General features: G+C 58.2%; 1 protein-coding gene across 2 annotated transcripts; it reads right to left on the bottom strand.

Moving 5' to 3' along the window:
- Positions 1-766: 766 nt before the first annotated feature.
- On the bottom strand, positions 767-11,055 carry LOC119112981 (TBC1 domain family member 22B). 2 transcript variants are annotated; one of them, XM_037237285.1, is made up of 11 exons: positions 10,875-11,055; positions 9,287-9,343; positions 8,623-8,753; positions 6,720-6,828; positions 5,435-5,532; positions 4,816-4,959; positions 4,120-4,388; positions 2,869-3,055; positions 2,107-2,289; positions 1,522-1,745; positions 767-961 (listed from the first exon to the last, which is right to left on the bottom strand). In XM_037237285.1, exons 1-11 carry the CDS (start codon positions 10,952-10,954, stop codon positions 824-826), a joined length of 1,620 nt encoding a protein of 539 aa, XP_037093180.1. In that variant the 5' UTR covers positions 10,955-11,055; the 3' UTR covers positions 767-823. The 2 variants fall into 2 exon arrangements, with proteins under 2 accessions (XP_037093180.1, XP_037093181.1); XM_037237286.1 differs by lacking the exon at positions 9,287-9,343.
- Positions 11,056-15,636: the final 4,581 nt, after the last annotated feature.

Below are 15,636 nucleotides of genomic sequence, written 5' to 3'. Positions count from 1 at the left end.
GACGCGACACCACTTCCGACACCGGCTCCGTCATCGGTGAACCACAGCGCCACCGGCTCCGTCACCGGTGAACCACAGCGCCACCGGCTCCGTCATCGGTGAACCACAGCGCCACCGGCTCCATCATCGAGGGCCGACAGCGCCACCAGTTCCGTCACCGGGGGAGCACAGCGCCACCGGCTCCATCATCGGGGGCCGACAGCGCCACCTGCTCCGTCATCGAGGAACCACAGCACCGCCAGTTCCGTCCTCGGGGACCACAGCCGCCACCGGCTCCGTCATTGCGAAACGACGGCGCCACCACGGCAGCCCACAGCCACGATGGGATCAGCTGCTTGCTCTATGCGGACCTGCCATCGCTACCACGGCTCCGCGTCCAGACCAAGCGTCAGGGCCATGGTCGTTAACCACTCGGATTCTGTCTCCGGCCCAGCCGTCCCAGCCATGGCCGCCCCACTCAGGACACCAACCGCTCCAGCTGTCCACTCCGTGGCTGACACACGCTGCCGGGCCTGCTGTCGAGCCTGTGGCCGCCATGCTACGGGCAGTGCTTGGTCACGATGTGGGGAGTGTGGCCACACCATCGGGTGAAGCCGTCCGGACGGCGACCGTCCACTGCTGCCCGGCAGGCCGCCACCCGCCGCTGCCTCACACCTCTTCAGCCCCGCGCACACCCGCGTCCCGCCCACCGCTCCGCCCGGCGAGCAGTCCAGCACGACCGGGCCACCGCGGCCCGGCTCCGCACACCGGCGCGTGGCACCGGGTCCCGCCCGCCGGAACGGCATCACACACCGGGCGGTCGCCGGCCCGGCCCGGCCCGCCGCTACTTGGTCCGACTGGCCAAATGGTTGGGCGCGTCGGCGAACGTGTACTTGAGCTTGTAAGCTTCGGCCACCAGCAGGCTGATCTCGGAGTTGGTCCAGTCGTGGGTGGGCAGGTTCTGTAGCGTCAGCATCAGGCCCTGGCGGTGCGAAGCGGCGGCTCAGGGGGATACGAACGGAGCGATCGCCTCTCGTAAGAGGTGGCAACAGCGTACGCTTTCAGCGGATAAATGACCACCGGAATGAAAAAAGGCGCCCACTGGATGGCGAGAGGCACTGCCAAGCCAGGCGAAAAGCCGCATGGCGCGAAATATATGACCTTATAGCGACGAATGTCACGAGTCATTTTCAAAGTTAAAACAGTTGTTGAGGACTGCCACCATTGTACGAGCAAAGAGAAATTAATCTAGATATCCGAAGCGGCATCAGGATTGTAAACCGGAAGGATAATCGAATTCAAGCATGGCAACTGGCGACTTCAACCCCAAAACGCTCCTCTTTTAAAATGAACTGAGCACAAACTGTAAGTCAATCATAAAAACAGCATCCAATGCATTAGCGGGTCCGGAAATGGCTTGACAGAAGCAAACTCAACCCGCAGACACGCGACCATCCCCACACCCTCGCTGGCGCTCCATGTGTCCGACTCAGACCCTCCATGCTTCTGGCCTCTGCACGCCTCCGCCGCGGTGGTGCTCACCTGGAAGTCCTTCTCCTGCATGAGCCGGCGGCTCCACCAGGTGAGGAAGGCGGCGCACACGTACAGGTGGAAGCTGGCGAAGCCGTCAGCCTCGGACAGGTACGTGTCCCACAGCCGGATGGTGCAGTGGAGAGGCAGCTCGCGCATCAGCAGGTTGTTCATCCAGCGGAACGCGAACTGCAGGTAGTCGATGCCTTGGCGCGCGATGTGAGCGTCCAGGGGCGCTGCGGGACAGGCGACCGCCACGAGACGTGAGACGGGCGCGTCCGATGAGGGAGTGACGTCCGGTGTGGAGGGGGAGAGAGGAGGTGGGCAGCTGGCACGAGATGGCGGCAAGGCGCTGTGCCGGTCAGGTGTGGCGACGGCCGCCCTGCCACTGCTCCCAGTCATACCACTACCGCCAGATCCCAGTTAGATGGAAGGCCCTTATAGCCCATACAGCCCGGCGAACGAGCTCTTTACGCCCGTGGACAGTTTCAGTCCAGCGGCCGCGGACTGCTGCCCCGACAGAAAGAACGTCCCCACACCCTACTCCGACGCCCACCGCCCTCCAGTCAGTGCCAACGTCCGTCCAACCGGGCTCACCGTCTATCCGCTGCACCAGCTCCTTCAGCTGGGTGACCTTGGTCTGGATGCCCGGCTGGGCGAACGTATAGTTGTCCTGGATGCCGTCCAGTAGCAACGACATGGACCAGAACGAGTCGGCTTCGATGACGCGCCGCTCCGGCTCGCTCAGCGACGACACGTCATAGCTGTCGATGTCGGCACCTGGCCGGCGGGGAACGCAGCGCGTCAACAGCGCGGAACGGGAGGCCCCCAGTGAAGGAACCTCGCGGGGTACTGAAGGATGGATGGACAGTTGACATACACGCATGGTAGGCGCACTCTGTCAGCCATTGTTTCGCATGGAAGAAAGCAGGAGCCTCTAGGAAATGGAAAGCTCGGGTTTGTTGGTATTAATTAAACGGAAGCAAAGGTGCTTGAACGCACACTTACAACTGTCCCAATTGTACGTCAATTTTCTGAGTAACGGCACCATTTACGCATCCTTTCTCACACAGCACACCAACATAAATGTGAGGTGGGTAGCAACACTGTTAACTGCCAACAGAACGCATTAGTCAAGGAATATCCCCTCTGCCCGCGACTAAGACAAAGTCTGCACCACGCCGTCGCGCATGGGCCTGCTAGCCACCTGCGCCGCTGCCTGAGTCCAGCCGACCGACCGCGTGGAAGACCGATACACCGGCCGGCCAGCGCTGGATCCAGCCAGTCGGCTCGCAGCCGGTCACCCCCGCAGCCCGGACACGCTCCCGGGCCAGTGGCGGCACGATCCCGCCGGCTCACCGGGTGGCAACACCTCCTGCAGGAAGACGATGAAGTAGGGCGTGACCAGGTCGTTGACACCCTGCACGTAGCCGGAGGCCGGGTGCCGGATGGCCCAGATGTACAGCACGCGCTCGAACATCTCCTGCACGCACTGCTGCTGGAACAGCGGGATCAGCGGCGACATCCGCGGAATGTCGATGTGGATCTGCCGGCACGGGGTGACACGGCGTCAGGCGGCAGTGACACGGCGTCAGGCGGCAGTGACATGGCGTCAGGCGGCAGAACGACACGGCCTCGGGCGGCAGTGGCACGGCGTCAGGCGGCAGTGACACGGCGTCAGGCGGCAGAACGACACGGCGTCAGGCGGCAGTGACGCGACGTCAGGCGGCAGTGACGGCGTCAGGCGGCAGTGACACGGCGTCAGGGGCAGTGACGCGCGTCAGGCGGCAGTGACACGGCGTCAGGCGGCAGAACGACACGGCGTCAGGCGGCAGAACGACGGCGTCAGGCGGCAGTGACGCGCGTCAGGCGGCAGTGACACGGCGTCAGGCGGCAGTGACACGGCGTCAGGTGGCAGTGACATGGCGTCAGGCGGCAGACAGCCGAGGCGGCAGTGGCACGGCGTCGGCGGCAGTGGCACGGCGTCAGGCGGCAGTGACACGGCGTCAGGCGGCAGAACGACACGGCGTCAGGCGGCAGTAACGCGACGTCAGGCGGCAGTGACACGGCGTCAAGCGGCAAAGTGACACGGCGTCAGGCGGCGGAGTGACACGGCTTCAGGCGACAGAGCGACACGGCGTCAGGCGGCGGAGAAACAGCCGCAGGTCGGAGAGCGACAAGCTGCCACGCGCCCCACACACGGATCCCGTGAGGGCCGTGAGGACGGTTGCAGCGCATCAGAAGTCACCACGGCAACACATCACGCACGCAGCACTCACAGAACAACCTATGCTACGTCGCATCCCATTAGAGACCACGCCGCGCGTGCTTTACGACACTAAAATTGGATTGGAAAGTGCTTATGCATCCCTGAATGCTATTCACGGTAACTTAATCACAGTATCCTTTATTCGTTATTATTATATATATTATATCACGTTATTCGAGACTCATCTATGCTCTGTCCAGACGTCCACCGTTGCCCGCACGTCTCAGTCATCAAGCCAGTCACCACGCGCGTCCAAGCGACTGCCGCTGCGCAGTCGCACGCCGGGACAGCCCTAGCGCCCCCCCCCCCCCCCCCCTCTTCCTGGGCGCGCGGGTCCGCACCTGTCGGTACGTATCCTGATGAATGTCGTCGTGGCGCGTGTCGTAGTACTGGTGCACGAAGCTCCAGTACTCGTCGCGCTTGCGTTGCATGGTGGGCTGGCGCCGCTCCAGCGGCAGCGGCAGGTAGCCGGAGAGGAGGCGCCAGGCGACGGCGCGCGCCGCGGCCGGCACGCCGCCCCAGCATAGCTTGCGCAGCTCATCCAGCGAGGCGGCGCCGCTGTCGATGGCCGAGCGCACCTTGACCAGGCGGGCCGCCTCGCGGTCCAGGCCTGAGGAGCCAGGCGGCACTATTGAAGGCTGCACGCACACCCTCACCAGAATCACGGCCAGCCTTGGACAACTGATAGCGCTCCATTGAGGGGGTGAAGAACGAGTCAAATGCCAGGACACGACACGAATCGGGCGGTGGTAATGGTGCACAAAGTGAAAAAGCACGATGACACCCAAAAAGTGAATAATGAAGGGCATTTAACAGCAGACCTTAGTACCTGAGCTTGAACGCCGCCTAAGGCTTGCAAACGCATTCATGACGCCTTACTAATGCATCAATGGCCAAACGAGGAGCGTTGCTACCTCTTGCTTCGGCCTGCTGATACCCCTCCCACGCATACACCACATCAGCGTTCAACCGGGCTCACTCCCCAGCGTCGTTCCCCGCCTCGGCTCGCCGGCCGCCGCTGGCACCGCGCGCCCTACCTGCGTTGGCCTTGTCCTGCAGGTAGCGGACGGGCGGCTGCCGGAGCACCGCGCCGGGCCGCAGCGGCTGCGGGTGGCCCGGCATCCGGGGACAGCTGGACGGGTTCATCAGGCCGGCCGGCTGGCCCTCCGCCGACGACGGCCCTGGCGCCGCGCACACACACGACGGTTATGCACCGCTCACAGCTCCCCCCCCCCCCCCCCCCCCCCACGACAGAGACGTCAGCCGGCGCGCTCGTCGGCAGTGCAGCCGAGCTGGGGCTACGGTGATGTCACGATAACGGGACAATGACACGGACGAGGAGCAATCCGAAGGAGCAAAGCTGACCGAGCGTTTGCTCTCAAATACTGCCAGTCGGTCACAAACGTCCGTAGCTTAGCCGCCCGGCGGCCCTTGCACCCACTTTTAAACCCGGTTACCAGGCCAACGTTGCTGCACTACGCTTCAGTAAATGTAGACACCACCCTCGCTCACACCCAGCAGTGTAGCGGACCAGCACAGCCGGTCATTACCAGACAACTCGCTCCGGGTCCCTGCCAATCCCCGTCAATATTCGATCCACCGCCGCCCGTCACGCACGGCACACGCCACAGCATGGCCGCCGCCCGCCCTACTCACGCTGGGCGGCCAGCCGGATCATGGCCTCAGCCTTGCCGGCCTCCGAGACCTCCGTCTTGCACGGTCTCGCCGCAGCTGGCGGCGGCGGCGGCGGCTCGCTGAAAAGGCGCAGGCAGTCCCTGTAGAACATGGGCGGCGCCCCGGGCCGCAGTCCGAGCTAGCCGGGCTGGGCGGGACAGCTACTCGGCACAGGAGACAGCGACGGCTACCGACGGCTGACGGCCGCGAGCAGCTGGTCGGTGCTCTGGAGCGCGGCGGTGGGTTGCGCAACAGACGCTTGAGCGGGCCGTGCCCGGGCGGCGGAGTCCGAGGCAAGACGGTAGATCTCGACCGCGCGCGGGTCCCCGAGCGATGGTGCCACGGCCCGGACCCGTCGGGGGCCAGTCCGCAGCGTCACGAAGCGCCCCGCAGCGTCACGACGCGCCCCAACTGCGCCTCGACAGGCACCGAGCCCTCGCTGGCACCGCAGAGCGACCGTTCCTCGGGGGCTGCGGGCACCCGTGTCCGACGCACCGCACCGGACCGTTCTGACCGCCCGCAGACCCAGGCCACGGACCCGACACCGCGACGCGTACGCGACTGTAGATCCGATGCCACGGCGGCAGCGGGCGACCGCAGGGCGACCACGCCGCTCGGCCGCGCGGCGGGTGACGGGACGCAGCTGTGACCCGCCCCCGCCCCATGGGGGTGGCCAGCTGCACACACCGCGTGACTGGGTGTCCCCAGAGCGGGGCCCGTTACACAGCGGTCACTCAACAACAGGTGTGCGACCCCGGCCGTCGTGACAACTGGGGGCGGGGCACACATCGCAAGATCAATCGAAACCAAAACAAACGGGCGATGGCCGGAAAAAGAGCACAGTTGCGACAACCGACGGAAATGGCGATGGCTGAACAGCAAAAACGTGTAGGTGACTCGCTTCGACACTAAAGCCGTTTCACAACGTGTTTTTTTCCTTTTGTTAGCAAACAAAAGGAATGTCACTTCTTTATTAGCGGAAAAAACGGGCGCTGGAAAGGATATTGTGAGACCATTCCGAGGAAAGCGTCCGCTGCCATTCAACCCAGCGTCTACTGATCCACATGTCAGAGCAAACCACACCGCAATAATGCATTGCTAGATACCTACGACCTTTAGCAGACCTGCTAACACACACATCGCAGGTGCTAATCATTGACCCTGCAATAAAACACGTGGCGCATTACACCACACCTTACCAAGGCACATCCTGCACCATCCGTAGCGCAGCCGGCATGGGCCGAGCTGCTCGGTATGTCCTCCCCACCTGTCGGTGTTGGGCGGGGCGGGGGGTCTCCCGCCGCCGCCGCCAGACCGGTGGGACCGGATCACGCTGAGCGCCGTCGACTGGGCGATGTTGGCCGAGATCTGGACGTCTGCAGCACACCGGGCAGCGTCACACGTGGGTCACATCCGCCGCACGACCGTGACAAAACCGGCAGAAGCGGGATTACGGCAGAGCTTGTATCGGTTCCCCGATGCGGCGCGGGCTGTTGGAGTCGCTCGCAACCATGGGGCGGACTGTTGGAGTCGCTCGGGGCCGTTGGGGCGGGCTGTTGGAGTCGCTCGGGGTCAATGGGGCGGGCTGTTGGAGTCGCTCGGGGTCACTGGGGCGGGGTTGGAGTCGCTCGGGGCTATTGGGGCGGGCTGTTGGAGTCGCTCGGGGCTATTGGGGCGGGCTGTTGGAGTCGCTCGGGGCTATTGGGGCGGACTGTTGGAGTCGCTCGGGGCTATTGGGGCGGGCTGTTGGAGTCGCTCGGGACTATTGGGGCGGCACTCGTAATACACTATGCGGTGGACTGGTTAACGTTTTGCAGGCCACAAGTCAAGCGACACCACTTTCCGCACCTGCCTGTGGGGAGGAAAAACTACGCGCAACTTCGCTACGCGCACCGATGTTGTTTCAAACCCAATCCATAGCTGATGGGCGTCTCCGGCCAGACCGACCACCCCCCTGAAATATGCACAGCAGCTGTCTGAGCAGTCCGCTCCCATCGGGGCTGCTGCGAGGCGGGTTTTTCGCCCACCGACCCGCCAGCGCGACCTTCTGCGGCCGCCGGCGGGCGATCACGTGACGCCGGCGGCAGCCCCCCAACCGTCCGCGGTCGGGTGAGGCGGCCGCGGCGGCGGTGGGCATACGGGAGTCGGTGGCTGTGCGGTCTGCCGGCCGGCCGGATGGGAGCCGGCTGCTGGTCGTGACCGCTAATACAGATGGCATGCGGGATATCAAAAGCCGGTCACGGAGCAGAGCGAGCTGCGCGGCCGGCGCCGAGCCGGTCGGTCGTAGTGAGCACCTAAAACAATGTGTTTCGCGTATCGCGGGTCTGGAAGTGCATTCGTATTACAAGCTCGCGAACAGGCGTGATCCGAGGAGTCACCGGCAGATCATTTAGACATTGAGGTCCGTGACGACATCCCGATAATCATGGGCGAGCTCGCAGGTATCAACCAGCGGACCTGGCTGTGTTAGCAATAGCCAGGACAAAGAAATGCGAACATTACCGTTGCCAAGCCAGCCACCTCAGAGCAACACTTGTTCGGCGGGGCTATCTGACCAAGAGAGCAGGTCATTTGCTCTGACAGACAAGCCGAGCGCAGGACCGGACCATAACCCCGGCATCCGCTCGGGGAGGGCCTCAGCGGAGCTCCCCGCCTTCCCCCCCCCCCCCCCCCCCCTCCCACATTCGACATGGGTGCGCCGACCCGAACCCAGACATGCACTAATGGCGTGTCCTTTGATGAGCCGTCGCTGGGGACTAACGTCTCAGCGCAGTAATGGCTGCGTGGGTGGGATAATGTCTCGTGGCGGCGAGGACGGGACTCGACTGACGCAAGAAACTATCGATTGTCCTAATATCCACGGAATGTTGCATCAGAAAACAGCATCACACATGTGTTGACGTATGCTGCATGGAAACGAATCACCGTATCTGCAGCATTGTTGTTGGTTCGTGATCAGTCAGTGATAAGGAGCACCTGTTGGCATCTGTTTCAGAAGCCCCTCTCCCGCCCTCAGGCGACCCGACCAAACATGTTCGTCATGACGGCAAAACCATCCACTGAATAAGTCTGCCCCACAGCGTTACGCTAGCCCCATACCCGACTCTCCGCGCTCGTCCTTAATCAGACACATGCACTCAGTTCACTCCGAGCAGTCGCGGACCACTCGCCTTTCTGGATTTTGCCCGAGATGATGCAGAACTCGTCATCGCCGTCGTCCCAGGCGTCGTCCACCGACTGCTGGAAGTCTTGGAAGTTCGCCGCCGACACCGTCTCGGAGGACGCATGGCGAGGACTGGCTCTGCAGAGAGCAGATTGGTCAGTTACTTACCACAGGGAGGACCCCATGCCTGACAGCACATGACATGGGGCATCATTTTCAGATGCTTGTAGCTCAGCTACTGGTTGGTGCTGTAGAACACCTGCAGGTCTCGCAAAACTAACATATCTATAAGATTGCTGAGCAGCAAAACCTCTGAACAAGTCATGCAGGAGTTAACTGTTAGAATAAATATTAAATAAATATATCCAACCACAGTAATGATCATCTCAATATTCTAAGACACATGCTAACACTCATGTTAATTATGCTCTTGTTAACATGGTTATCATGCCCTGTGCAGACATGCCACATTGTGTGCACTGTAACACCCACATGCACCAGCAATAATGATGTTAAGATGCCACAATGAGCAATTTTGAGCATGGTATGCAACATGATAGAGGCATGCAAATACCATCATAACTTTAATGACAGACCATGCAAACTTTACCATACTTGATATCCATAATTAATAAGCAGGTGTTAAAGCACCACACTGTATGCTGACTTACTGTGGGGACCAATCAGATGTGATAGGAGGATGTTGAGCTCCATAAACAGACTTCATACTGAATGCAGCATGTGTGAGAAAAGTTGTGAGATAAAATGCTCTCTAAAAGGAATCATACAATTTTCTGCATAAACTGATTGTGAAGTAATTACATACATGTGCACACAAAAATATTGGTCTACCCTAGCTGTGCTCCCATATCTTTTACCAAAATAGCTGCTCACAATGACAACCAATGCCGTTCCAGGTAACCCTGAGAATGGCGCCTTCAGGACACAATACCACATCTTAATGAGATCTTAAGGTAGTTGTGTTTCCAAAACATCAACAAATCAAACTGTCCCAGTATCCTTTCACATACATGCTGGCTTGCAGGCTTCATGGCTAACAGAACAAGAGTATCATCCAACCAATTTGTTTCATTACAAAAGCCTTCCATGAAAATGATTACCATATCTCTATACCAAAAAGCCAAACAACAATCATCTTCCAGATTTAATAGCTTATACCCTGAATATATCATAATATCTAAATAATACATAGATAAGTAACAAAATAATAAAATAAAAGATAACCCAAAATATACATAAGCAACACTGAAAATTAGGATTCAGGGATTGTTCAATAGTTACCAGTTTGTAAAGAATGTCTTCAGCCTTTAAAAGCACAATTTAAGTTATGAAGACAGATTGCCTTCATGTGTATATGCTTATGTTCAACCAACAGCTATAATCCTACAAATGTGGCAATGAAACCTTCCCATGACATATATGACATCTTACACAGTTGTATTCTTCATAAATCCAACTGTACCCTGAATAGGATTGGAACTCATAGTATGACACTGAAAAGAGAAAGTGGAAAGTGAATCCAATCCAATCCATTCAAAGAACCAGCACAAACTTGTCCTCAGTGGATGCTGAGGGAAATGAGGGGAAAATGGTTAGTGGTGATCCATGCTGGCAAAACTTCTGTGAACTGGGGGAAATCTGATTTTTTACTTCTTTCTCTGCATGCACTGCTGTGGGCTTAATGTCAACCACTCCATTAAGTTGGTAAGGTAGATGCCACCTGTCCAAACTGTAAAAATGCATGTTATGCTGAACAGGTACAGGAACAATTTCAGCACATGCAAGCTGTAAATTCAACTAATGAGAGCATGGAGCCTGGTTGGTTCGTTTTGATGCAAAGAGCCAATGTGTAAAGGAATCATTATTGCACAAAGGTCATTTCAAATAAAAATACTTCAAAAGACATGCCATTAACATTTATAGAGGCAGACTTACCCCTGACCCAACCCCAGCCTCCCTAGTTGAGCAGTGATGTCAATGCTCACCCCACTAGTTGAGTGTTGGCATCACTGCTCAACTAGCGGGGCTCTCACACAAAGCCTGAAGACAACCCCAATCACAATAGATGGTAAGACAACTTCATGATTACCAAACTTTGCACATGCTGCATAATTAACTGCAGCATACCAGTCTGGACAAACCAAAGGGGGCCTCAAAATGCGGATTGTCAGCAAAAAAAAAAACTCATAAAAATATTATAGAAAATGACAGAGTACAGAAATGCTACAGAACACAAACCTGCCAGGCACATTCTTGGTATTCTTCTTCCAAAAGGCGTTTCTGTTGTCCCGTGCAGACGTCTCACCAGAAGCCTGCATTATCTCAATCACAGTCGAATCGCCTACCCAAACCTGACCATCACTGGCAGTCCCTTACAACACACAAGCCACCCACCCACACAGCCGACGTCAACCGCAGACCAAATGCCAGACAGTTGTCCAACTATCCACCCCCCGCCTCCTAAGTTCAATGAATACCATCGCGTTATATTCCCGATCGCCCCATTCAGCGCCGCGCAAAACAAAACACGTCAGATGAAGGCTTCACTTTCGTCGACATACAACAAGGTTGAAAGAAATGCACGTAGCGGTATCACACCGCTATCCAAAAACACAGCTTTCAGGGGATGTACGATCTTTCACCGTTGTTGCAGGCCAAATTAAGGCCGTATGTGCCAGATACCTATTAGCTTGCTGAACATATATTGTTTCGCATATCTGCCGCCGCAGAATACTAGGGCTGCTTTTTAGGAGCTAAATACAATCATTCAGTGCTGCGGAAGCTTTGGTGACGAAACATTAGTGAAAATAGTATGGGGTTGAAACCATTTAAACCATGCAGAGCAAAAACGCCGCTGAGAACGTCGTGTAATTTTGCTATGACGCTACCAGGGTCAACAAAAGTTCTTCCGTGTTGCTAGGTCTGATATACATTTTTGGTTACCAGATATGATCAACGCTCAGGACGCTAAATTTTCGGCAAGTTCGGAGCTCAAGCCTCTAGTCCTTTTGGATCCCCTTGGTTCGGACGCTATGCCAGGTTTTGAGCGTAACACAACAAAAACAACCGATTCGCTACAGAAGGTAGAAGGTAGCCCAAAATCACCCTCCGCGCGTCTGGTCTCATCCAGGATTTCCCTTTGGGGTAGTGTCCATATTGCTTCCAGCTTCGGGTGGCGGTGGTAATGCCACGTTCTCGACAGTCAGTAGCTTGCTTTGCGGCCGTCAGATTGTAAGTCTGAGCTTTAATAAGTAGGAGCGGAAATTTGAACAGATGCTTTCTGTTCCTAGTAAATATAAAAAGTCAGAACCTTCAACCTCTATCCCACGTGCACTTCAACGCCACGGGGGTACTGCTCCAGGCAACGTACTCAGACACGCCGAAACGCATGACCGTCAAACTAAATGCTCTCATTTCTGGAGTCACACGCAGGACCAGACTAACGACCACAAGTGCGGCGAACGGCTCTCCCGTATCCACAGGAGCCTTTTGCGGACCACAGGCGCGAAGATGTTTCCCCTCGCATAGCCTGTCGTGGGGCCACTTCGCGCTTCACAGAAAGGGCAGTCCGATTTGCTGGAACAGGGAAGGGACTACTCCACATACCCCAACCTTCAGTGACTCCCCGCCACGGTGTCAATGTTGCCACTAAAAGTAATATGTGAGTGAACTCCATGAGTCGTGAAGTAGGTGGGGAGGTCAACTCACCTACCCGTGATGAGCTGCTAACTGCCATTGCTAGCCATGATAGTGTGCATACAATATGATCCAGACGCCTGCAACAATACAAAATTTATGGAAGGAAAATCCCAGCCCGTTACAGGACATCGCATATAACAAACAGAAAACTCCATCACTAACAAACGAAGCTTGACAGCTTCTTTGAATGCTTGCGGCAAGGTGACAGCGGGTTAGCCCAATCAGGTACACCCAGCTACACCTCTTAACGTCACCCAATTCCGAGAAAGAGGCTCGCATGTCAGCACGGACGCAAACAAGAGATCACTCTACTCGCCTCCATTAAAGCTTGACCGAGCTACTCCGCGCCGTCGAGCAGCTCCACAGCGGCCGGCCGCGCCCGCTGCCAATCCCACGCGCCCGTGCCTCTCACACAGCGGCCGGCTGCGCCCGCTGCCCATCATACACGCCTGTGCAGTTCCCACCGCAGACGGCCGCGCCCACTACCCATCACACGCGCCTGCGCCGCTCACACCACAGACGGCTGCGTCCGCTGTTCATCACACGCGCCCGTGCCGCTCACACCGCGGCCGGTGGCTCGGGGTGTTTGCTGGCGATGTGCGAGAGCATGTTGTCGCGGCGTGCGAAGGCGGCGCCGCAGCGGTGGCAGACGAACGGACGCCGCTCGGCGCCGGCCGGGTCGTGCCGACGCCGGCAGTGCTCCAACAGCCGGCGCCGGTCGGCGTACGACTGACCGCAAGCGGCGCACACGTGCGGCCGCTCCTTGGTGTGCGAGCGCCGGTGGCGCGAGATCCGCGACAGCGTCGACGTCCTGCGGGGCGGACAGCGGCGGCGTCAGACGGGGCACGGGGAGCAGCAGCGTCAGGCGGGGCACGGGGAGCAGCAGCGTCAGGCGGGGCACGGGGAGCAGCGGCGTCAGGTGAGGCACGGCAGCAGCAGCGTCAGGTAAGGCATGGGGAGCAGGGGCGTCAGGCGGGGCACGGGCAGCAGCAGCATCAGGTGAAGCACGGGGAGTAGCGGCGTCAGGCGGGGCACGGCAGCAGTAGCGTCAGGCGGGGCACGGGGAGCAGCGGCGTCAGACGGGACACGGGGAGCAGCGACGTCAAGTGAGGCACGGGAGCAGCGGCGTCAGGTGGGGCACGGGGAGCAACGACCGCCACAAAAAAACGGTTTGCTCAAAGACGCCCAAAGACGCTGGATCGTGAATACCGACATGACCGCTGGGGCTCAGTTCGCTTTACGAGTGGGTCGAGATGCGGTAGCGAACGGGAAGATCAAAAAGCCTCACGGCGGAGAGATCCAAGACAACGTCACAACGTTGGCGTAAGTAGGGATGTGACGGGCACTTCAGGTATCCGGTAGCATGGTGCATATCTGCCGCCTCGGGGTTGCATACGGTGTGATATTACTGCGGGGTACATCACTTCCGTCACATTGCTAGAGCCGAAACATTATCCTGCGCACTGACCTGAAGTCACATATCTCGCAGCGAAAAGGCCTGAAGTCCGTGTGCTTAATACGGACATGCTTGACTAGGGCATGCTTATCTATCGTGCTGTAAGGACACTCGGAGCACTTGTAATCTGCTTGTCCTCCGTGTGCCGACGGCGCACGTGTATCTGTGGAGGCGCACGATGCTCTCAGAAAACCACTAGTCCACACCGCAGCAGGATCACGGTGACTGACACACTCTTCAGGCGCGGGCCAAGCGGATCAGCCAAGCGGAACGATTCACCGTCAGCACCTTGTCGATTGTCATAGCACGCACGATGTGATAATAGAAGTGGGCAGCCATCGCGTGTAATGTTAAAAAGACGATTCCACCCATATCAGGCCCACATCAATAAAAAGGACACTGGCTAGCTGCCCGACCCACCAAAGCCTGAAGCCACGTGACTGCGAATATCCACTTCATCGTGGTTCGTCACAGAATGCTAGACAACCATATGCTGAGACAACACTAGTGTATGTAAACAGCGTATACCACGTGAGGCTGTCTTTAAAAATGTCTGCACCCGTGATTTCGAGCTCAGACAGCACACATGGCCCCCGAGTTCGAGTGGGCTGCAGAGAGCACTGCCCCGCCACCCTGCCCTGGCCTTCGCGGAACAGCGCGCGCGCAGTTACCCCTGAGCTTGAGAGCGGCTGCAGGTGGTGGAACTCGCAGTGCGGGCAGCGGCGGTCGAGCGGCAGCGGCTGGCCCTGGTCGTCCTGGCCGTGCACGTCTCGGAGGTGGCGACGCACCTGGCTCGGACGGCCGCTGCTGTATTTGCACAGGTGACACTGACGGACACGGGACGCAGCGTCAGGGGCTCGGCGTCCGGCGGCGCGGCCAGAGCCCACGCCGTGGGGCAGAGAACGCACCCGAACCGGGGCAGGCTGACAAGGACTTTCCAGCAGCATTGCAGCAGCACCAACATATACCGTGTTCCAGCCTGACTGACATAGAAAGCGGAACATAAACAAGCGGCGACAGGCCGCCACCACACGGAACAAACCCGGGCCCGGCATTTATCGGCCCAGGGCCGCGGCAACCTGGGATAATACAAGCACAGTACAGGACGTCTCATGGATAGCCCGCGCATTCTGCTTACTTAACAATACTTCAGAAAATCTTGCAAAAATATTCCTGCGACAAACTGTACACGATGTCCGTTACTAAACTTGAAAAGCAAGGCTTCTGCTGAGTTAATGCATTATTATCACACATGGCACAGGTAACGTCTGCGCATGCCTCACTTTACGGCAGTGTGGCCAAATAAATCAATGTCACATTGGTCACTCGGCCTCCCCAATCCCCCACCAAAAAAACTAACTTGTCTTGGGCCCGCCCGAATCTCGGCATGACCTTCTGCCTTGAACTCCAATATCCCGCACGCGTCCTGCCTAACATGCACAGGATCTCCAGGACACACCGATCGGTGGGAGACGACACAGGCCGTTGGACGGGCCCATGAGGCGCAGGCGCTGACCTGGGACGGCTTGTCGGGCAGCCCGGGGTGAGCGGTGCGCACGTGTCGGTACAGGGCGGCCGCCTGTCCAAACTTGAGGTCGCAGTACGGACAGGCCACGTGCGGCAAATGCGGTCGCAGCTGGTGGTCCCGCAGCAGCTCGTCGGACTCCGCCACGAAGCTGCACTCTGAGCCTGCAGCCGCACAGCCACCGCAGACGTCAGACGACAGCCCCGCGTGGTCGGCCGCCCACCAGCGGCCGTGGTGAATAATGACATGGGTAGGGAGAGCCCAATACCATGCGGACATCGGGCAGAGACGAAAACACTGGCAACGCAAAGAAATCTGCA

This window comes from Pollicipes pollicipes, unplaced genomic scaffold (assembly GCF_011947565.3).
Source record: "Pollicipes pollicipes isolate AB1234 unplaced genomic scaffold, Ppol_2.1 Scaffold_7261;HRSCAF=8764_pilon_pilon_pilon, whole genome shotgun sequence".
Classification (NCBI taxonomy): domain Eukaryota; kingdom Metazoa; phylum Arthropoda; class Thecostraca; order Pollicipedomorpha; family Pollicipedidae; genus Pollicipes; species Pollicipes pollicipes.
Note: the sequence above shows the minus strand (reverse complement) of the source record. Positions and strands in the feature narration are given on the sequence as shown.

Coding starts and splice junctions, on each gene's coding strand:
- LOC119112981 (XM_037237285.1), bottom strand. CDS start 10,954: ATGCAGGCTTCTGGTGAGACGTCTGCACGGGACAACAGAAACGCCTTT. Junction 8,754..9,286: donor ACATCTGATTGGTCCCCACA/GTAAGTCAGCAT, acceptor TGCTCTCTGCAG/AGCCAGTCCTCGCCATGCGT. Junction 3,056..4,119: donor ATCAGGATACGTACCGACAG/GTGCGGACCCGC, acceptor CCGTGCCGGCAG/ATCCACATCGACATTCCGCG.